Consider the following 24131-nt stretch of genomic DNA (forward strand, 5'->3'; position numbering starts at 1 on the left):
AAAAAACTCGTGGCAATTCTTTGATTTTCCGGGATAAAAAGTAGCCTATGTCCATCCCCGGAACGCAAGTTTACTCTTAAATGAGTTACTGTTGCTCGAAATGAAAATATATTAACACTACTCAACAATAATACGCACCGCCACGTCAGACTTTCGACTTTTTGCAAGTTATGTAGGTACCTACTCAAAGCTTCACTTCAAAAATGCAATCATTCGTAATAAAAAATTGTTGTCAATGTTTACTTGTTAACTGTAGGTATATTACGAGGAATCAGAGATAAATCATTAAAGTTAGCATTTTATATAATACGAAAGGGTAGATCAGTTCAATGCAATTCCAGTGATCTCGTTGATCCAGGGTAAGTGGCGCTGTACCCGGGTGAAAACGGACGGCATTCGGTTGTTGCAGCCGCCAACCTCGACGAATGACGTCACCCCGATCTGCACACAAGTCAAAATCAAAGTCATTTATTCAAAACTAGGAGATGCCCGCGGCTTCACCCGCGTGGATTTCGATTTTTTAAATCCCGTAAGAACTCTTCGATTTTCCGGGATAAAAAGTAGCTTCCTTCCCCGGGATGTATCCCAAGTCTGTACCAAATTTCATTAAACTCAGTTCAGCGGTTGGGCCGTGAAAACGTAGCAGACAGACAGACAGACAGACACACACACTTCCGCATTTATAATATTAGTATGGATTGATTCATTTTACACTTTTTGATTGGGAGTTTTTGAATATGTAAGATAATGGTATGTAGGTACCTAATGGTAATAACTTAAAACTACGAGGGTTCCGAACGCCCCCTGGTCTGAGAAGAGGCCACAACAAACTCAGCCAGGTATTCTTTACTGGAAGAAGCTGTTGAAACGTTGATTAGGCCGTTTTGATCGAAATCCCGATTTTTTGCACTCTTATTATGGCACAGTTTTAGGCCTTAGTTCCTAGCGAATTTTGTTTGCCATCTCCTAAGTTATATTATTAAACATAAGTACTCACCAAAATAATTTCTTCGGTCCGGGTAAAAAACGATGTCAGTGGACCTCCATTGTCACCCTGTAAATATATCAAATTACTTATATATAAGTCTGTCTGGCATAATATTGTGGCCGACTAAAATGTATTTATTTATTCAGATACAAGATTGCTCTTGAGTGCAATCTCACTTAAGAGATGATGCAGTCTAAGATGGAAGTAGGCTAAGCTGGATGGAGTAGGTGTGGTAGTTCTTATTAAACCCATACAGCTTTGGTTTCTACACTGCATCGTACCGGGGCGCTAAATCGCTTGGCGGCACGGCTTTGCCGGATGGATGGGCCAGCCCTGTGTATGAGATTGGGACGCCTCAGTCTACACATGAAGACAATTATCCAACTTGGTGCTTCACCACCTGGTGCACTTCGACCGCCCGTCGTAGATCCTTTTTTCCACGTAAACTGCAAACTGTGGAATCAACTCCCTTCTGCGGTGTTTCCATTAGATTACAACATGGGGTTATTCAAGGGGCGTCAACAAATTCCTGAAAGGCCATCAACGCATTGACGGTTCCTCTGGTACTGCAAATGTTCATGGGCGGTGGAAATCACTTAACATTAGGTGACCCACCTGCTCATCTGCTCGCTATTTTTATTTAAAAAAAACTTACCTTACAAGTGCCAGCAGATGTAGAACTAAATGCGCATATAGTGTTTTCAGGTAAGTGGCCCAAGAAAGTGGTGTTGCAGAGGTCGTCTGTCATCACTGTCAGCGTCTTCTCTCGAAGAGTTGGAGATATGAAGGTCACACCTTGCATAAAACAGAGAATTTTACGAGCTAGAGATCAGTGATACGCGGACAGACAGACAGCAGAGTGACATTAATTACAGTTTTAGCCTTTAGGTACGGAACCCTAAAAACATTACCGCAAGCTAGCTAAGCTTCGCATCAAAGAATCGCTGGGACTTCGCCTGTGTTGGTGTTAGCTGGCGCGAGTGCTCTGCCTTTTTGGAGTGTTTTTTTTGTTAAAACTGACTGGGAAGCGCTCTAAGGGGGTGCTGCGCGTGTAGGCGGGCGCCCGTGCCGGCACAGACGAGGTCCATACTTGTATAGTTTCCCTAACTTGTTACAAATAACTACAAACTAATCTTTGTAAAGCCAGACGAGAGAAAAAGAAAGAGTCGCTGTCACATCTATGTAGATAAGATCTACAAAAATCCAGAGAAATCAATAGGTATCTTGCCCAACTCTAGTCCTGGACCAGTTAATTAGAAGTTATCTATAAAATGGTTAGTACCTTCTGCAGCAATACCCCATCCGGACGCAGTAGCTCCTTCGCCTGCGAAACTCCACGTCACGGTTTCCAAATATGGCAGCCGAATTATATCTATTGTATCTGGAAAAAAAATTTGAACCTAAAAAAATAAGTGACTCGAAAATATCCTACAGTCCTACACACACATTATTGGAAGTCAGAAAACAGATCTATTTCATGGAAACCTAACAACAAGTATAAATTAAAAATTTATAACACACCCGACAAGTGAAGATTACAGTAACTAGAAAAGAACTGATAACTTTCAAACGGCTGAACCGATTTTCTTGGATTATAGCTAAGAACACTCGATCAAGCCACCTTTCAAACAAAAAAAAACTAAATTAAAATCGGTTCATTAGTTTAGGAGCTACGATGCCACATACAGATACACAGATACGCACGTCAAACTTATAACACTCCTCTTTTTGGGTCGGGGGTTAAAAATACTTAATCAGGGTATTATACACTGGATATCTGGGTTATGGGTGAGATAACAAATGTCTACCATTACATTTTCTCGCGATTGAAATATATATGACTACATACATAGGACTTACATGACAATACATGTTTATCGAAGTTGTTAACGATGTTTGAGGTCAGACTCACCCGACATTTGGATGGTATTGGCGAGTTTTAAAAGGGCCAGATCATTTCCAAACGTGGTTGGGTCCCAATCTGGATGTACAACGATTTCCTCGACGTTGATCATTCTTCGACCGTTCTCAAATCGGTCGTACAGCGAATGTGCACCGAGAACTACCTGCGAAGAGAGGTCAATTTATCTATATTTACAGAATTGGTTAAAAAGTTAAAGTCTCTGTCATCCTTATGCTTAAGCAGTAGTCGAATACTCTTTTTAAGATCAAAAAGTAGGTAGGTATAACTTAACATCTATTTAAAACATGGTAGCAAGCCCTTAGACTATTTAGGTAAGTATATAGGAAGGTATGACAAGTTTGCTTTTGACTACTATTTCACCTATGTGATGACTGAAGATGCAGTAGTCAGTAGGTCAGGGGAAAATGTAGCTGAATATGGAAGCGCCATATTAGGATAGCTCAACGTAAATTAAAGTAGTAGATTGAAATCTGAAAACTAAGCGGTTCAAACACCACCCGTTGCTAATATTCTTTAAAAGATTCTCCTGATCAGACTTCAGTCATAGGTTCTGATTATGCCTTCTTTCGTTTCTGTGCTTTCGTTTGGCATAGAGTTTAAGGCCCTACGTTATAAGCCTATTTACTATTTTAAAAGGTAAAATTCACCTGTCCCTGTGTAATTTGCTGGTCGCCGTGGAAGCAACAGTGTGCGGCGGTGAGCACCCATTGCGGGTGTACGAGAGACCCGCCGCAAAAACCAATCTCACCTTCCGCCCCAACTTGAAGGGTTAGTGCTGCCTATTATAAAAAAAAGTATATATTATGGGTCTATTTTTTTTTTCATCATCATCATCATCATCAGCCTGTGGACGTCCACTGTTGGACATAGGCCTTCCCTAAAGAACGCCACCACACCCGGTCCTCAGCCTTCCTCATCCAGCCACTTCCCGCCAGCCGCTTTATATCGTCGGTCCATCGTGCTGGAGGGCGTCCCACACTACGTTTGCTTAAACGCGGTCTCCACTCAAGGACTTTCCGGCTCCAACGGCCATCGCCTCTACGACAGGCATGGCCTGCCCACTGCCACTTCAGCTTGCTAATAGTTTAGGCTATGTCAGTGACCTTGGTTCTCCTGCGGATCTCCTCATTTCGGATCTTATCCCTCAGGGAAACTCCTAACATAGCCCTCTCCATAGCTCGCTGAGCAACTTTGAATTTGTGAACAAGGCCATTTGTCAGTGTCCACGTTTCAGCACCATAGGTGAGGAGGTATTTTTTTTTTAATCGACGCCATTTTTTTTCTGGGGCTAAAATCTTAATAGAACATTAGGTATATCGCTCCTAAAATACCTATTACTTATCTAATAAGTACTACTTAGTTATCATAAAAAGGAAAAATTGTTTGTAGTCGATAAACTATGAAAATACTGAACCGATTTTAATAATTCTTTCACCATTGGAAAACTACTTTATCCAGTAATAACCGGCTATTAAAATCGCGTAGAGTATGTACCGCAGATAAGATCGCGGGCGAAATGCTAGTGCGATATGTATAGGTATTTTAAGACAAATTGTTTCCACGTAATCTGATATATCATAATTAATATTTTCTCTACTTTTATTTTTGTTTTTGTGATTAATTATGACATTTTAGATAATTATCCGTTTTATTTTTATGCTATACTTACCTACCTATTAAAAATTAATAGGATTAAGATTTTTTCGTACTGGCACGTGTGATATGTAAAATATCTTAATCCTTGCTTAATCATTATATTATGTGCAAAGGACAGATTTATTTTATACTTGCTTGGATATTATAACAGACTTATTCCGTTTATCCATCCTAAAACAATCATCCTAGGATGTAACCTACTAGGAAACGTGTATCGATCTATCTACTATATAAATCTGTCTTGTTTTAACTCTGTTTCTGAGCAAAATCAAGTAGGTACCAATGCTTAATAGATCTCAGCTTAAAGGCCGATTCACACCAAGCACGTACACGTGACCACGCGCGTAGTGACGCGCGTGAATCCATAGACATGACAGCACGCATTACGTCTACGCGAACGTTCACGTCACGCAAGCGGTATGTCATATCTCATACAGTTCCATACATTACAACGTCATGGTACGCGCTACGTCTACGCTTACGTGCTGCATACGCGTTTGGTGTGTCCCAGCTTTTAATGTCAAGCGGACGAAGTTTTTCAATAGATAGTTATAATAAATGTTTCACGACTCACCTGAAAAGGCAAGGAATGCCATTTACTACTAACACCTCCGTAAATTCTTTCACTCCGTTTTCGTAAACACTCACTGTTGCACGAACATAAAATATCCGATACTAAAACAAACATTATTAGAACACTGAAAATTCTAGATTCTAATGCCATTTTTGAAAATAAATATTAAAGACACTTTTTTGTAATCATGAAAAACTTCGAACACGGTTATCTGGTTAACAAAAAAATTGTATTGACTAAAACTGGGATGAGACCAGAGTTTATCTTAAAATAGCGTGATAAAATCTGTTATCGCTAGAGAAAATATTATTGATACAATCTAGATATTTCGAGTGTTTGAGAATATCAGGTGTGTCGTCATCTATTAGATATTTTAGTGACATGTATAGAATTTTATCATCTACGAGTATATTATTACTTTTCTTGATAAGTGTTTTTGAGGGATAAAAGTTTTAAGAATGACTCACGAATAAACCAGCGGTTTCTTTTGCAACAATGTAAAGCGAGTGGCCCGTCGTCGGCTTGCAGAGGTAACATGTACCTACTCAGTCTCCATAATCTTGCACATAAATTAATAAGACGTAGGTATTCTAGTCTATACTCTTGCAAGTATTGGATACCTAACTTGTGATAGGCCGTGACTCTGACCTTTGCTAAATTCTCTTATAAAATAAAGGTTACAAATTAAAAAGAGCAAAAATTATTTGAAAACATCTTTTATTATATTTTCCTCAAAAAAGTAAAATTTTGAAATAAAATATTTAAACATAGTTATACATGCGCCAGTGTGCGAAGAAGCGCGGAACATTTCGCGCTCACGCACACACGCGCACTCTATACAATAATCATAGGACGTAAAAAGAACTAAAAATGTGTGATCGTAAAATCTAATTAGGGTGAAATTCAGACATATTATAGGTACATATAAAAAAATAACAGTTTGTGAAACATTGGCAGTAAAATAATCATTAAATTAAAACTTTAATATAATTATAAAGACACATCATTATCACTTAAAAGCACGATATGAGGCATATAAAGCATACTTACAACTCGTCTTACAACGGAATACTTCGAAATCGCTGTGCGTGGCACATCCGTACCCGTCACCACCCTACACACTCCCTAATATTACCATCTAAGAAGAAATTTAGACATAAATTTATTTTATTTTTTTATAAGCGGCATATTATAACCGACAGCGAGTTCGAAGTGTTCGGGAACGAAGAAATATTTTTAAAATGGAAAAATTAATTCTAATTCAGTTACGTAGCTTACATTACACTCGTAAGAATAACTCCGAGGGATCGGAGCGGTCAAACAATATAAACGCCTTCACTGGGGAAATCAAATGTGTCATAAATGCGGTTACAAATTACAATCATAAGTAATATATCTCGGGCTATTAACATCAAATACGATTCAAATTCTCTTTAAGTCGATTGGTCGTCAATAATCTATTAAAACATCTAGTTATCGGTTGATATAAATAAATAAATAAATAAATCAAACGTCATACATTTCTAGTTCAACTGAATTTACACTATAATTTATCAGTTACGTAATAATATGATATATGTACGTAGGTATATATAAATAAATAATATATATTTTTTTCATCTCAGTTAAACACTAAAACTCGTCTATCCATATAAATAGCGTCGCATTTAGAATTTTATAAATGTATTTATAATAATATTTAATTTCAAGATACAACAATTTCACGCCGGGGTGGGATCGTATCGTACTCGGATCAAATATCGATTTTGGAAAATTTCAAAGGACGCAAAAGAATTCAAAATCTTAAAGATAAAATCTTTAGTAGTAATTAAGTAGCGATAGTTCGCAATTGAAAAGGCATCTTATGATATTCAATTTCGTCGTTACGAAAAGTCAAAGCTTGCCTATACACAGAGAGTATGAAAGTATAGTTTAAGATTTCAGTAAAGTCATAAACGTCTCCTCGGAAATGGAAGAGATTTTTTTTTGACCCATTAAGTTAGACACCTTAGTGGGTTACGTAATCAAAAAGTGTGTTACTGTTTACGCCATTTGCAATTTTCCGCATCGATACAACTTCACTCGGTGCACCACTAGCTACCGACCAATAAATACGGTATCAGACAGACGAAAGGCAAACGATTCAAACACTCAAACATCGAACAGTCTTAAATAACGTTTTTATTTTTGTACGCAACAAAATAATAACAAATACTCTTGACAGTTGACAGACAACGGTCGGTCGGGGGCCGCTCGGCACAATTTCGTCATTAGCAAAGCTTACGGTAAGCAAGCGTCGTGAGAAATATGCGGCGTCCGGGGTGCGGTGCCGGGTACTGGATACCGGGTACGCGGGTACCGGGTAGCGGGTAGGTACCGGGTACCGGGTATCGCGGTACGGCGGGACGCGGCGTGTAATGACTAACGGTGCGCGGGGAGCGGCGCCGGCTGCGGCGTTCAGCTGCAACAACCACCAACATTAGACACTCATCGAATGACCCACACAAACTATAGCTTAGCAATCCAAAAACGACGGTAATATGGAGGTAACACATTCAGTTTTACATCAGTTCAATCCATGATTGATGTCAATTTGATCGCGTGAGGTGGATGCTTCGACAGTCGGTTCGGTATCTGTCAAATGATGAATGATTGATGGGGCAAAAAACTATCTAGATCTTTGTCATGCAACAGATCAACAAAGATTGTTGATCCAAAGACATGCATTTTAAAAAGGCCTTTTCACGCCAGACTGATGTTGGAATAAGAGTTGTACATAAATTCCCGCCGAGGTCAAGGGCAAGGACTGAACTGATTTGCCAATGTTTTTAATAAGAGAGCAGGGTATATAAACTTTTTCTATACATATTAAATCCAACCAGGAGTAGGTATGAGCTAATATATCCCATTATGATTAGAACGTTTTCATCTGAGACACTGACATCTTAGAATACAAACAGAAATGTAAACCGTCGTTGTTTTAAAGATTGCTAAACTGTGAACACTACTATGGAAAAAGTTATTAGAAGCAAGCGTTAGTTTGATACGTTTGCGTACATTCAACACGTGCAGGAAATTATTGGAGCTAATTCAGTTGCACGCAGCACTAAATTGGATGAGCCAAAATTTTTAGTGCTGTCAGTTTAGTAAACTAAGATGTAGTTTTTTATAGCATACTTTGACTTAGTTCAGATTTTACTTAAGAGTTAAAACGAGACAGATTTATGTGAGATATGAATCCATCGTTTTAACTATCTTAACTCAAGTCTAAGCAAATTCAAAGTATGAAACTTAGAAGTTTTAAGTGCAACGAAATAAAACACTGAACCTGTAAAACTATAATATGAGTAAATATTTTTTAGCTAGCTCCTTTAATAGGTTTCGGGTATAATTGTTAGTAAGCACATACTACAGGTAGGTACTAAAGTTAGTAAAATTTCGGTTTATGGCAAAGTGTTTTCTAAAGAGGATCCCAAAAAGTAATTACACCATTCGAGACTAAATGAACAACTATTAGTTAGCCACCCAAAGTTCATGATGACAGATTTAAAACAGAACATGGGGAAAAATGCGAAAGCTTTTAAAGCAGAGACTTGTCCAATGCTAACCGCACGCTTCTATGTGCATATTTATTTTCAACGCAAGAATGATCTCCAGCGTCATGAAACTAAAGAATATTCGACGGAATTTTCTAAAGTGGAGGGCTTATACTTTTTCGGCCGAAACAACCGTAGCGTATTTTACATATTAAAACGCAGGTGTTAATTTAACTGAAACTTAACTTATTGAAATCGTACCTAACCTGTAAATCATTATTTTTGTTCTATTTCATGAAGTCAGCTTACTAAGAAACTTATCCACAGACTAGAAATAGGATTGGTTATTAATTTCGGCCGTAAGTGAGAGCTTGTATCGACTTCTTGAGTGTGAAGGAAAAGCGGCGCTTGCGTTCGGCGGCGTAATGGTTCAGCAGGGCATCAGGCAGAATACCTGGCTAGAGCGAGTAGAGGGGTAGAGCGCTTGACTTGCTCTCGAGCTGCGTTCAGGATATGTATGTACGGTATGGGAGCCAAGCGCGTACAACTACTCCCTGAATCCCTATAAATGTGAAGATTACACACGTGCACATGCATGGCCGCTAGGGCGAGTAGAGGTAAGTGAGCGCTTGTACTGACTTCTTCTTGAGCGTGAAGAAGGAGCGGCGCTTGGGCTCGGTGGCGTGGTGCGCGGGCAGCGTGTGGCTGCGCGGCGCGGGCGCAGCGGCGCGCGTGCGCAGCGCCTCCAGCCACGCGCCCATCTCCGCCTCGTCGTGCGCCTGCAGCAGGAACTCCGCGCCGTTGCTCAGCCTGCCAAACAAGGGCAACATTACAAACTTACTTTTTCTTTAACCCCCAACAAAATAAGGCTTAATGTTAACTCTAATCCACCTAGGGAAACACATCCAACAGGAAAGTGTTGTTGTACATGACAGCTACAAGCATTGGCACGGAACTCTAAAATTGGTGGCGATCACAATGGATCGCAGACGGTCGAAGTGATACGGGATCGAAATCTTCTTCTCCGACTTAGCCTACCTACATTTTTCCACCCGCTTTTCCCAGTCTTGGTATTTTGGACATTACTCGTAGTCCACAGTTCTGTGTTGACGTTTAACCAGCACTTTATTGGATCACATCGTTTAACTCCATAGACGCGTGATATCTGAAAACTTCGTAACAGATACCTGATGTAGAAGGAAGAAGATACCTGAGGCGGAAGACGTGCTTCTTCTTAGTGTAGTTGGCGGCGACCTCGACGACGGCGCCGTTGAGGTCGAGCGGGGGCTCCCCGCGCCAGTGCTGCTCGGGCGCTGACTTGTACGCCTTCTGGTCCTTGTAGAATGACATGCGCCCGTCCTTGGCCACTACGTACACTTTATCCCACGACCTATGAAGAATTACAGCTTGTTTAAATAACGTAATTCTTTGCTAAGCACATATGGAAGTAGCATTGGAAGACCCCACATCATTGAGGCGCTGAATTTTTTTGTAGAAGTTCTTGCAAGTGATCTGTCTTGCAGTGGACATTTAGCAGATCAATTAATGCGGACGAAGGATAATTCAGATATACTTCGCATTTATAAAATAATATTATATAATAATGCGAAGTATATATCTGTCGGTCTGCTAGTTTTGACGAACTTTTTGAAATTTAAACTGATTTCGACGAAATTTGAAACTTGCCAAGAAAGGATATACTACGTTACTTTTTGACCCAGAAAATCAAATGCGTTTCTAGATAAAGATCCAATGGGATAAATATTAGCCTATGCCCGTCTTCAGGATACAATCTTTTGATTTTCCGAAACAACGTAGTTACAGAGTGAACTTACATCTCTTTGCCGAAATTTCGTCAAACTCGGTTAAACTGATGAGCCATGAAAAACAAGCAGACATACAGACAGACACACTTTGCATTTGTATCAGTGGAATTTTAAGTTAAAAGAGAAACGTCAACCTTCTGGAGATTTTTTTTCAAGAGGCTAGATCTTAAAGCAATTTTCTACGAACCTGTTGGAAGCCCGTTTAGCGGCGGATTCCCACTCGTGCTTGCGAACCAACGTGCCTTCCACGCCTTCGTCCTCCCCTCCGGGACTAGCACCCTCTGCACAACCAAACAATATATAAACAAAACTAACCAAACAAATGGCTTACAAGTTTTTTTTTGCCACAGAAAATATAGGTAATATGATTTGCGAACAACGAACGTCATAATAGCAGTTAATCAAATTCTGGATAACAATAAAATTTGGATAACAGAATAAAATTCATAGCCAATACAAGAGAAACTGTGGCTCGTATTGTCACTGTTTCGCAATCAAGATGGGCAGGCAACCCGAAAATTAAAAAAAACTTTTAAGCCATAGTAACATTGCAACAACAAAATTGTAGCTATAATATTATATTCCAATAAATAAATAGTTGGAATAAGAGAGTATAAGTAGAAATATATTAACGTAATAATATCAATAAAGATAAATAACAACTGTCTTAAATATCTACTAAAAACTAATAATAATAAATCTAACACTAAAATCACTAGTGATAGGTTTGATACTAAACGGCATAACTAACCACCGAATACTGTAAAGCATTTTAAAAGAACCTTAAGTTTTTCTTGAAGCATTTTTTTGCAGTTTTTCATACACTAATCTGCAAAAAAAAATCATTTACGGCCGTATTCACAAACATTACTATGAGGTCTCACAGTGCGCACGAACGCATAGTGTAGATTCCACCAATCAGATCATTGTAAATTGACGTGATACAGTAATCTGATTGGTGGAACCTACACTGTGCATTCGAGCGCACTATGAGACCTCTTAGTAACGTTTGTGAATACGGGTGTTAGTGTGTCTGAATAATTAATTGCTTTTCAATAATCGGCTATAGCTAAACGAATTTGAATGAAAGTCACCTATTGAAACAATAGTTTATTACAAACAAACACGCAAAAGTAAAACTCATGCGCGGACATACATCAGCACAAAAAGCATTCGTCGATGACGTAAACAATCAATTCGATAAAGAACAGACGTGGAAGGAAATAAGACTTGAAGAACGGAGTATATATACATTGACATATTTAATTGTAATTTTATTTGATTTTGCTATTCAAGCTTCAAAAATACACACTTGAAAATTAGTTGTCAAATCTTCATAATTCTGTAATTTATTTTAATTTGTATGAAAAAATATTTAACAGTCAATTCAATCTGAAATGTTGACCGTACTGCTTTAAAAACCAGCAAGAAAGTTGCGGTCTTTTTAATAGTATTGTAAAATCTTATAAAAAGATGGAATAACTCCCATGTGGCACTTCGGTTTGTCAAACAACAAGTGACCTAACTAGACGCAGCATTCTACAAGGTCCACGTAACAATTATTCTGCATTTGTGTACAAATAATGCTTCAGTTTACTGAAATTTGGTTGAGCAACTTCAAATTGACTCCCTAAATATCCCATCCACCTCTATCCAATATCTTTAGTACCTTCGTCGTCGCTATGATGCGCTCCAGTGAGGAGTTTCTTCGCCGTGCGCCATCGGAAGCTTCGGAAGGGAGACTTGCTTCGCGACCGCGTCTTCACCTTACCGGACGTTGATGGCGTGGCCGGCGTTGAACTCGAACCGGCAGCTGTTCGACGTCATGGTATGACGGGGTTGGGAATAGCAGGAAAGGAATAAGTTATAGGGTTTGTTGTGAGCAGATAAGTGCGTCAAGAATAGGAGTGACAGAGTAAGTAAGCGGAAGATGAGATTAAAAGTATAGGGAATAATTCGGGAAAGTAGAGTATGGATTTATTTGTGAAAGAATAGTAAGATAAGAGACCATAGATGAATGTAAAAAATGTAATGAAGACATTTTGATTGAGAAATGATGCAAAGTTGTAAAAAGGGGAAATTGTGTTGCAAATTACAAAAAAAGAACAAAGTAAGTATAAATGTTATGAATTGTGCAAAGAAAATGTAACAATTTTAATTTTTTCAGGATAACAGATGGAATGGAAATGATAAAATTTTCGGGTCGAGGAGGAGAGGGTAAAAAAAGAAAAAATAATTCAAAGCAACATAAAAAACACAACTGCGTCGCAGCAAAAACAAAAAGCATTACATGCTAAATTGTTTAAAAAACCAAAATTGTATACACTTAAATAAAACACCAGAAAACACAAATGTTATAAAAATGGTATTCATGCACTATTGACATACACTGCGCTTATTAGTAAAAATGTAAAAAAACTACTTTTTTTTTACTACTTGCTACAACGTTAACTACGTTAATATTTTGTAACAGAAGTGGTGTCGAAGTTGATTTAAATCTAAAACAACAATCATTGATATCTAGGTGTATATAAGTACGTACCGCAAACAAAATAAAAGTTCAAATACGTTTACTCTGCATATAAACGTATGCAATCAAATACGAACATTAATTTTTAGACTTGCCCAAGACAAAATGTTTCTTTTTTTCTTGTGCCAGACTGCGATCAACGTGATGTTTGTGCATTACTTAAATAATTATAAATATAGTAAACTAAATATAATTATAGTACTACAAAAATATTGAAGTTTTCCACTCCACGTCACTATACTATATGCCTACTAGTATTTTGTGCGTTAGGTAAATTTAAACGTGAATTAAAAATTATTATGAAGTAAACGATATTGAGCTTTGCTAAATTCCAACGTAAACCTGACACAGAGTCCTGATAAAGATTTAAAATCAACTTTACACCACCAAAAACACGGTTAAAAAATTTACAAATATGTACAGAACATTTATTATACGTATACAATATACAGTAGTGTGAGATGTTACAAAGTTATACTCACTGGACAGGCGTGCGGGTTTGGCTGGTGTCTGTTTCGACGAGGAGGGGCGGGGCGTGTCTTGCAGCGGGGGTGAGGCGGCGGGGGGCGGGGACGAGCTTGCGGGCGAGCTCGCGGGGACGGGGGGGCTAGGCGCCTCTGCGTATCATGCATACATCTACGTGCTATTACGTCTACTATATACTCTACGTGCGTACATGCTAGGGGAAGTACATGCCGACTGCCTGTGTGTGACTTCACATTGAAATTATGTTACAACCATTGAATTGAACTAAATTAGTACCCATAGAAGGGATATTTCAATCAGAAATCGTGTTCTATGACGCTGTCAAAATGAGTATGACATGGACATCAAGTTACAGCGCGCAATAATTTAAGTTCGGAATGACCCTGTTAGTACGAATACGATTTATTTATTATAATATTTCGTACGTTATTTTTAGGAAATATACATGTGGGATGTGGTCTAAATTATATGATTTTTTTATTTATTTAATTTCATGTGTTTAGTTCACATACAAGCAGTAAAAATATTACATAAATAAGACACATAGACATACATGTTACGAAATATGCATTTGGTATGTCTCATTAATTCCTATTGGCTATCTTACTAATATACAGCTACTTGTATTTCATTTATACCAGTTAGAATCTCTATTTATTAAATAAACTATATAAGTTATGTAACCCATTAGTACATTTACTGAAGAATGTTCAGAAAAAGTTTATCACCAATTAAATTAAGTGCCAAAAGGCACAAGTAAAATAATTATAACAATAGTTGGATTTCAACACAAAATATAAATGGTTGCAAAAAATAATAGTAAACGATTAGTATAATGCATGCACAATAAACATGAGAAGCGAGCCAAATAAAAGCCGTGCATAATAGAGAGTGCATTAAGCCTGAAATTAATTAGGTCGCTGAATTGATTAGCAGTAATTATCCTCCCATGTTTGTGAACAGCCAAAAATATCAGACTCGTCCACAATGATATACTTATTTTGTTTGTGGTGAAAAGTACATATTGGAACAGAAATAGACTTATCCTATACGCCTCTGCCTCGTTCAGTTTTGTCTACTAGGTTTAGTCTACTTTTGCTTCAATGTATTACAGCTTTTCTAGACGTAGTTTTCATAGCAAATATTGGGAAAAGAATTAATTGCAATTCCATTCAGCAGGGCTATTCTGTACCTTTTTTGACACTTAGCGAATGACAAAAACCCGAGATAATAAATCGCGAGCTTTGGGCGGCGGACGTTAAGGACGTATTTGCACACTTGTATAGATTTTCGGTACGCTTTGTGGCTAAAATATACTAAGTAAATTGGAACTACAGATTGCTAAAAATAGATTGGTCCTTTATCTCCAGAGATCGAGTAATTTTTTGATAAAATCATTAATTTTGATACTATAAGAACGATTTTCCTTCACCTCTTCCACGCAGAATTAACGATTTAGGGTCAAGTTTAGGTACATTTTTCTCAGTTTACGTACGGATTTTATTCTTCTAATAAATATTTTCCGTTAGCACATAATGTGCACCTCAAAAAATAGGATTATTATATTAATAATAGTATAAAAATAAATAAAAACATCGTGTATAAATTTTTCACGTATTTTGCTTCAACCGCAAACCTTAATACAGTGCACTAAGGGTTATTTTGATATTGGGCAGGCAATGGTATGATTTCAAAATTATATCAGTCAGCGGCCAGCCGCCTTCGTGGGTGGTCTCTGCGTCGGTTGCTATAATTTTTTGATGTGGAAAAGATCGCTGTACGAACACAAAATAGTTCGACAAAACCCTAACTGATATTTATAGGTACTTATTCCGTGATTGTGCTGATATTTTGGCAAGGTAAGATAATAATGATAATATTATGTACCTATTATCACATTTTATCGTTAGCTGGATTTTTTTCTTGAGCATGATAGTGATCTGATAGTGAACTTCGAAGGCTGCGACAAGAACTTGAAGACTAGAAGAACTAGATGTGTCCAGTTTGGGCTCGTTTTCTTAGTCATGACGAGATCTTACCTCCGGATTTGTGGAGTGACCTGATGGTATACCTCGAAAGTCACTATTGGAACTCGGAGACGAATAGAGCTAGGTGTTTCGAGTTTGGGCTCATTTTCTTAGTCATGATGAGATCTTACCTCCGGATTTGTGGAGTGACCTGATGGTATACCTCGGAAGTCACTATTGGAACTCGGAGACGAATAGAGCTAGGTGTTTCGAGTTTGGGCTCATTTTCTTAGACATGATGAGATCTTACCTCCGGATTTGTGGAGTGACCTGATGGTATACCTCGGAAGTCACTATTGGAACTCGGAGACGAATAGAGCTAGGTGTTTCGAGTTTGGGCTCATTTTCTTAGTCATGATGAGATCTTACCTCCGGATTTGTGGAGTGACCTGATGGTATACCTCGGAAGTCACTATTGGAACTCGGAGACGAATAGAGCTAGGTGTTTCGAGTTTGGGCTCATTTTCTTAGACATGATGAGATCTTACCTCCGGATTTGTGGAGTGACCTGATGGTATACCTCGGAAGTCACTATTGGAACTCGGAGACGAATAGAGCTAGGTGTTTCGAGTTTGGGCTCATTTTCTTAGTCATGATGAGATCTTACCTCCGGATTTGTGGAGTGACCTGATGGTATACCTCGGAAGTCACTATTGGAACTCGGAGACGAATAGAGCTAGGTGTTTCGAGTTTGGGCTCATTTTCTTAGTAATGATGAGATCTTACCTCCGGATTTGTGGAGTGACCTGATGGTATACCTCGGAAGTCACTATTGGAACTCGGAGACGAATAGAGCTAGGTGTTTCGAGTTTGGGCTCATTTTCTTAGTCATGATGAGATCTTACCTACGGATTTGTGGAGTGACCTGATGGTATACCTCGGAAGTCACTATTGGAACTCGGAGACGAATAGAGCTAGGTGTTTCGAGTTTGGGCTCATTTTCTTAGTCATGATGAGATCTTACCTCCGGATTTGTGGAGTGACCTGATGGTATACCTCGGAAGTCACTATTGGAACTCGGAGACGAATAGAGCTAGGTGTTTCGAGTTTGGGCTCATTTTCTTAGTCATGATGAGATGTTACCTCCGGATTTGTGAAGTGACCTGATGGTATACCTCGGAAGTCACTATTGGAACTCGGAGACGAATAGAGCTAGCTGTTTCGAGTTTGGGCTCATTTTCTTAGTCATGATGAGACGTTACCTCCGGATTCGTGAAGTGACCTGATGGTATACCTCGGATGTCACTATTGGAACTCGGAGACGAATAAAGCTAGCTGTTTCGAGTTCGGGCTCATTTTCTTAGTCATGATGAGATCTTACCTCCGGATTTGTGGAGTGACCTGATGGTATACCTCGGAAGTCACTATTGGAACTTACAAAACGAGCTCAAACTCATAACATCTAACTCTACTCGACTCGAAAGTCCAATAGTGGCTTTTGAAGTATACCTTCAGAGCACTCCAACAAGTTTCAAGGTGTAATCTCGTCATAACTAACAAAACGAGCCCAAACTCGAAACACCTAGCTCTATTCGTCTCCGAGTTCCAATAGTGACTTCCAAGGTATACCATCAGGTCACTCCACAAATCCGGAGGTAAGATCTCATCATGACTAAGAAAATGAGCTCAAACTCGAAAAACCTAGCTCTATTCGTCTCCGAGTTCCAATAGTGGCTTCCGAGGTATACCATCAGGTCACTCCACAAATCCGGAGGTAAGATCTCATCATGACTAAGAAAATGAGCCCAAACTCGAAACACCTAGCTCTATTCGTCTCCGAGTTCCAATAGTGACTTCCGAGGTATACCATCAGGTCACTCCACAAATCCGGAGGTAAGATCTCATCATGACTAAGAAAATGAGCCCAAACTCGAAACACCTAGCTCTATTCGTCTCCGAGTTCTAATAGTGACTTCCGATGATACCATCGGGTCACTCCACAAATCCGGGTGTAAGATCTCATCATGACTAAGAAAATGAGTCCAAACTCGAAACACCTAGCTCTATTCGTCTCCGAGTTCCAATAGTGACTTCCGAGGTATACCATCAGGTCACTCCACAAATCCGGAGGTAAGATCTCATCATGACTAAGAAAATGAGCCCAAACTCGAAACACCTAGCTCTATTCGTCTCCGAGTTCCAATAGTGACTTCCGAGGTATACCATCAGGTCACTCCACAAATCCGGAGGTAAGATCTCATCATGACTAAGAAAATGAGCCCAAACTCGAAACACCTAGCTCTATTCGTCTCCGAGTTCCAATAGTGACTTCCGAGGTATACCATCAGGTCACTCCACAAATCCGGAGGTAAGATCTCATCATGACTAATAAAATGAGCCCAAACTCGAAACACCTAGCTCTATTCGTCTCCGAGTTCCAATAGTGACTTTCGAGGTATACCATCAGGTCACTCCACAAATCCGGAGGTAAGATCTCATCATGACTAAGAAAATGAGCCCAAACTCAAAACACCTAGCTCTATTCGTCTCCGAGTTCCAATAGTGACTTCCGAGGTATACCATCAGGTCACTCCACAAATCCGAAGGTAAGATCTCATCATGACTAAGAAAATGAGCCCAAACTCGAAACACCTAGCTCTATTCGTCTCCGAGTTCCAATAGTGACTTCCGAGGTATACCATCAGGTCACTCCACAAATCCGGAGGTAAGATCTCTTCATGACTAAGAAAATGAGCCCAAACTCGAAACACCTAGCTCTATTCGTCTCAGAGTTCCAATAGTGACTTCCGATGATACCATCAGGTCACTCCACAAATCCGGAGGTAAGATCTCATCATGACTAAGAAAATGAGTCCAAACTCGAAACACCTAGCTCTATTCGTCTTCGAGTTCCAATAGTGACTTCCAAAGTATACCATCAGGTCACTCCACAAATCCGGAGGTAAGATCTCATCATGACTAAGAAAATGAGCCCAAACTCGAAACACCTAGCTCTATTCGTCTCCGAGTTCCAATAGTGACTTCCGAGGTATACCATCAGGTCACTCCACAAATCCGGAGGTAAGATCTCATCATGACTAATAAAATGAGCCTAAACTCGAAACACCTAGCTCTATTCGTCTCCGAGTTCCAATAGTGACTTTCGAGGTATACCATCAGGTCACTCCACAAATCCGGAGGTAAGATCTCATCATGACTAAGAAAATGAGCCCAAACTCGAAACACCTAGCTCTATTCGTCTCCGAGTTCCAATAGTGACTTCCGAGGTATACCATCAGGTCACTCCACAAATCCGGAGGTAAGATCTCATCATGACTAAGAAAATGAGCCCAAACTCGAAACACCTAGCTCTATTCGTCTCCGAGTTCCAATAGTGACTTCCGAGGTGTACCATCAGGTCACTCCACAAATCCGGAGGTAAGATCTCTTCATGACTAAGAAAATGAGCCCAAACTCGAAACACCTAGCTCTATTCGTCTCCGAGTTCCAATAGTGACTTCCGAGGATACCATCAGGTCACTCCACAAATCCGGAGGTAAGATTTCATCATGACTAAGAAAATGAGTCCAAACTCGAAACACCTAGCTCTATTCGTCTCCGAGTTCCAATAGTGACTTCCGAGGTATACCATCAGGTCACTCCACAAATCCGGAGGTAAGATCTCATCATGACTAAGAAAATGAGCCCAAACTCGAAACACCTAGCTCTATTCGTCTCCGAGTTCCAATAGTGACTTCCGAGGTATACCATCAGGTCACTCCACAAATCCGGAGGTAAGATCTCATCATGACTAAGAAAATGAGCCCAAACTCGAAACACCTAGCTCTTTTCGTCTCTGAGTTCCAGTAGTAGGTTCCAAAGTATGCAATTTCATCAAGTCGGGAGGTAATGTAATGCTATCCTTCTCAGATTATTTTAGTCATAGTAGGAGCTCATAATTTCATAAGCATGGAAATGTTGTTCATTGCCAAGAAGTCATGGTGAAATATTTCATCATCAGACCCTTAGTCTGTAGGCACTGTTCTACTTACTGTATTATTGTCAAGATACATATTTAAAAAAAAACTGTTAAAAAAAATAGATGACCAAATATAAAATAAAATAAAAATATCAAAGTATCAAAATCAAGTCGATTCACTCATTTTGACGCAGCTGTGTGCGTGTGGGCAGTGTACTTATGTAGTAGTGCAATTTTGATACCTATTCATTTTGCAAAGACGTCCTTAAATATCAAAATAAGTAGTAGAATACACCCCCAGGCTTTAAAAGCGAATAGGCTTATGCTGTTAGGCTGTACGGTATACCTACCTTCTACGAAGACAGCATCATTGAAAGAGAAGAACACAGAATAAATTGACAGCACGTTTTATATTATGTATACTTAATATTCTTATATACGTTATGTTTGAAGCTGAGGAGATAGAAATGAGGATGGAAGTATCAAACCATCACCGTGAGATAGCGTATGAGATTTAGATAAGGAACTAAGATACTAATAAATAAATATACGATAGACAACACATGATAATAATATGATAAGAATTATTGTAATTAAAATATAGAAAGATATAATATTCCAAATAATCCGAGAATAAGGATTTAATTTTTACATGATTTTGTCATAATTGAGTATAGTGCGTAAAAAGTACTTCTCACGCGCCATTTTAACTTTAGGTGTCAAATATAATGTCCAAAGTACGATTTTAGTCCTATTTTCAAGGTGAATCGTAGATTTGACATAACAGTTGAACCATAGAGTTAAGATGGCGCGTAAGAAGTCATTTTGTACGGACTATATTTGTTTCGAACTACTTTAGTGATAAAGCCATCACGACACAATGTAATTATGTAAGTTTAATCAGCTAAATCAACATGAATATAAGAACGTGTACATAAATATAAACAGAAACCAAGGATGTATAAGATAGTCCTTCACCTATGAAATGAAACATTTTGAACGTGAACACAGAAAAAGTGCAACAATGAAGAAAATTGTGCATTGATGCTCTAAATAAATGAGCCTAAGATGTCCGAGCCTAATTAAACAACTGTTATGAAAGCTTAACAGAAAATAATAAAAAACAATCTACCCCCGTGGCGTAGCTAGTTAAGAGCGCAGTGTGACCCGTCAAAAAATTAAAGACACCACTTTTAGGGTCAAGGCATGTTGCTGCAGTGTCAAGCAACGCGAATTTTTCCTTTATAATGGTACACAATATTACAACTCATCTCCAATTTATTTGTATTTCTATGGCACTCTACGAGTAGCGCGTCGATTGTTCAACATTTTTTGATTTTGCGACTCCGTGGAATAAGTCAGCCCCGTACAAAAGTCATCAATTTACAGCCAACTACCGCTCTCAAATTATGAGTTTTGTTTGGGTATGACAGGTTACAAGAATTGGTAAATGAAAATAAATCACAGTATTAGTGCTATATATATCCATCGCTCGTTAAACACACTTTTATACTATTACGCGTAAGATTTTTTGTTCTACACGAAGTAGGTACGTCAATTCCACTATGCAATGTATAATTATGTACCATTTCAGAGTAAAAAGATGCGTGTCTCCGTCACTGCATCAATACCCATCGACCCTTTAAACTACGATGTATAAAGCACATGCGTGTAGCCGGGTACCACTATACATCGGTAGGTCTATAACAAGCGCTCTGTTACCTGGCTGGGAATGCGGTCGCTCTTGGGCCTTCTCAGCCGCTTTAGTGGATGTTCTCCTTACGACTACGCGTGTGCATGTGTGGACAACACATCGGTCAGTTACATCCCCTTTGTCTCACACGCGAAACGCGGCCCGCGAACGAAGATCGAGAAAACCTGACTCACGATTTGGAAACGTTTAAATATATCTATTATACTTGCGCACGTTTATATCCATCGCACATTCGAACGGCGAAACGCATTAAACCGTAATGAAACTGTGATGATAACTCGTGTCTAATAAACACGGTACGAATTAATGATGTCATTTGCATTACTGACTAAAAATGCGTTACGTTCGGCGCGTGCTGAAATGTGCGGAAAGCAACCATTAGTGTGCGTTAAAACGCGTTTTATTTAATATACATAAATTTTGAGATCTGACTCACCATATTAGCTCTATGTGTCAACTATCATGTCAAAAGTATGGTTCACCTTAAAAAATAAGGACTAAAATCGTACTTTTGACATCATAGTTGACATATATAGCTAAAATGGCGCGTGAGATCTCAAAATGTATGCATTGTACTTCTTTACGCGATCATTATATCTAGTGAAAAAAGTCTAATTTCGTTTGCGGGCCGAGTAAGCGCTACAAGAGGTAATTTTCACATGGAAAGCGGCAAGCCGCAAGACTTAAGCCTTTATCGCAGTGCGAAAGTGCTAAGTCTCAGTAATAGAAGTTTTGAAAGTGCTATGGTAAGTCTTAGTAGTAATATAATTTACGAAAGATTTTACTGTTTTTGTTTTGTTTTCATACGAAATGGTGTTATCGCAAACTGCAAGCAGCATTCACCAGTTAAACGGTGGAAATTAGTATGAACATTATATTTCTGAAAAGTTATACTTCGATAGTGCTAGAAGATAGACATGCGTGCTTACATTGCAATCGGGTGATTCGAAGTGTGGTTAATTTTGAAAATTTGTGTTTTCCACTAATTCATAAAATAACGGTTTTTTTCTTTTCACCTATCAACTCATAAAACATTGTAAAAAAATGTTTCTTTAACTTCATTGTTATTACGGCTTATTAATAGTAAAAATTACTAAATGCTAAAAAGGATGATGCATCTTCGGAAATTCCGTAAGCTTATTATTTAGTATAGTGATTTTAATAATTTAATTATATTTATTATTAATTCAAACAATAGGTAAATAATGGAATACTTGGTGATCAATTTAGAAACCATTTTTTCTTCTAAAAATATAAAATCGAAACGACCAAAGCAGAATTTACTCTCACTTTATGGCACTTTAAACAAACCCAAAACAGCAAGGAAAAAACCATAGTGACTCACCTAAGTTAAACCTTGTCCGTGATAACGAAAACGCGTACGCATTTTCCGAAGATACATCAATGAATAACGTATAGAATATCTAAACATTAGGGTGCGCGTCCACTCACCCTGCGGCTGCGGTTCCGGCGATGCGGCGCGGTCGACCGCGTCCTGCGCCGCGGCGGCCGCTGCGGCTGCTTCGGCGGCTTCGCGCTCTTGCCTCTCCCTTTCCGCAGCTTCGGCGGCTTCTTGACGTCGCTTCATCTCTTTCACCTCAAACTGAATGAATAGAGACAGTGAATATGCTTGTATTTTAATTGCGTTGCTGAATCGTTGCAACAGCAGATGTATTGTTAATGAGGCTATCAGGCTGTAATAGCTTAAGTAGTTTTTTTGCGCACAATTACAATTTTTTTTATTTACAAGAGCTAAACATGGCGTAGGCAAATATTTTTTCCAAAGTCCATTCTGATGATTATTTTCAACATAAATTTCGCATTTCACAGCTGCCGTAGAGAAGCTTGAGGTTTTTCTTTTGGACGCTATAGCTGCTAGAGGCTAGACGCTGCGGCGATAGTAACCAATGTACACCCAGCCTATACATTATGATTCTGAATAAAAAGCACAATTAAACGCAAAGTTTTCAGGCAGACATACAAAGCGCGTGCTATAAACCAACAGCCAAACTTACTCTATCCAAGTAGTTATAGTACCATTCACCTTCCGGGAACAATAAGCTTCGTGTTTGGGACAGGAGTAGAAGGGACGAGGATAAAGGGACAGATTTCACGTCTTTACCCAAATCATTAACAACCTTCGAGCTACTTGTTAAACCAGGTAATGATAGCACGGCAACTTCGCTCTTATGTTCACTCTCAGTAGACTTCTTTCTCCATGACAATCTTTTTATCAAGCCCTTTATGCTGGATCTAGAAGATGTTTCACTGTGACGTCTTAACAACGACACATTTGGAGTAACTTGTTGATATGACAATCTTTCCCATAATATAAAATCTATGCAAGACAAACTATCGTTTCTTTGCTCATTTTCAGGAGTATACTCAAAGAAGACGGAACTATATATCTCTGGAGATAAAGGTGCTTTTAGAGGTGTCATAGGCGGGCTGCTGGTTTCGGATATAGTTGATAAGCTATTGTTTGTTACGACTGGCCATAAATAGGAATCATTTTTCTGTAATGGTACTTGAGAATAATTAATTTGCATACTTCTTTTTCTCGCAAACTTTTCTGGAAGTTTAAATCTCTCGGTTGTGTTAATGATTTCGTAAACTACGTCTCCCACAGGGCGGGCATCGTATGAACTTTGATCAGGAAAGGATTTGTGCTTGTTCAGGGGTGAAAACTTTTTCGAGGGAGGTGGGGGTTGCAATATGAAGGATGATTCGTCACAATTATCCCAAGGTTGTTCAGTGGGCCATAGTGTTGCTGCATTCTTTTCAAGCTGATAGTGGATTAAAGAAAAATGAAATTATATAGAAAACCAACACCGCAACTACTAAGCAAGTCAACCAAGCAAATTAAAGAAAATTGGATTCAAGACATAATGCGAGAGAAATAAAGCGACGACGCACTATAAACTGAACTTAATTCTCAAATGCTTTGCTTC

The 24131-nt window shown here is 38.8% G+C and overlaps 2 protein-coding genes across 18 annotated transcripts in view; both read right to left on the reverse strand.

Moving 5' to 3' along the window:
• Positions 1-284: 284 nt before the first annotated feature.
• LOC123872933 (brachyurin-like) lies at positions 285-5608 on the reverse strand. Its single transcript, XM_045917537.1, has 7 exons — positions 5143-5608; positions 3560-3691; positions 2901-3054; positions 2271-2369; positions 1644-1783; positions 998-1054; positions 285-441 (listed from the first exon to the last, which is right to left on the reverse strand). The coding sequence occupies exons 1-7, from the start codon at positions 5290-5292 to the stop codon at positions 322-324; spliced, it is 852 nt and encodes a 283-aa protein (XP_045773493.1). The 5' UTR covers positions 5293-5608; the 3' UTR covers positions 285-321.
• A 234-nt stretch (positions 5609-5842) lies between these two features.
• Positions 5843-24131, reverse strand: part of LOC123873238 (spectrin beta chain) — a 73024-nt gene continuing 54735 nt past the window's right edge. For 4 of the 17 annotated variants that reach the window (XM_045917988.1, XM_045917989.1, XM_045917990.1 and 1 more), the window contains 8 exons: positions 22633-22783; positions 21189-21251; positions 19817-19819; positions 13517-13651; positions 12174-12317; positions 10692-10785; positions 9889-10068; positions 8051-9488 (listed from right to left, as the gene is read on the reverse strand). In XM_045917988.1, coding sequence (XP_045773944.1) covers positions 9281-9488; positions 9889-10068; positions 10692-10785; positions 12174-12317; positions 13517-13651; positions 19817-19819; positions 21189-21251; positions 22633-22783 — 978 coding nt within the window. In that variant the 3' untranslated portion in view covers positions 8051-9280. Of the gene's footprint in view, positions 7604-8050; positions 9489-9888; positions 10069-10691; positions 10786-12173; positions 12318-13516; positions 13652-13960; positions 14783-19735; positions 19820-21188; positions 21252-22632; positions 22784-24131 lie in introns of those variants that run through there. The other 13 variants (XM_045917991.1, XM_045917996.1, XM_045917998.1 and 10 more) reach the window with 13 other exon arrangements.

This window comes from Maniola jurtina, chromosome 16 (genome assembly GCF_905333055.1).
Source record: "Maniola jurtina chromosome 16, ilManJurt1.1, whole genome shotgun sequence".
In the NCBI taxonomy this organism is placed as follows: Eukaryota; Metazoa; Arthropoda; class Insecta; order Lepidoptera; family Nymphalidae; genus Maniola; species Maniola jurtina.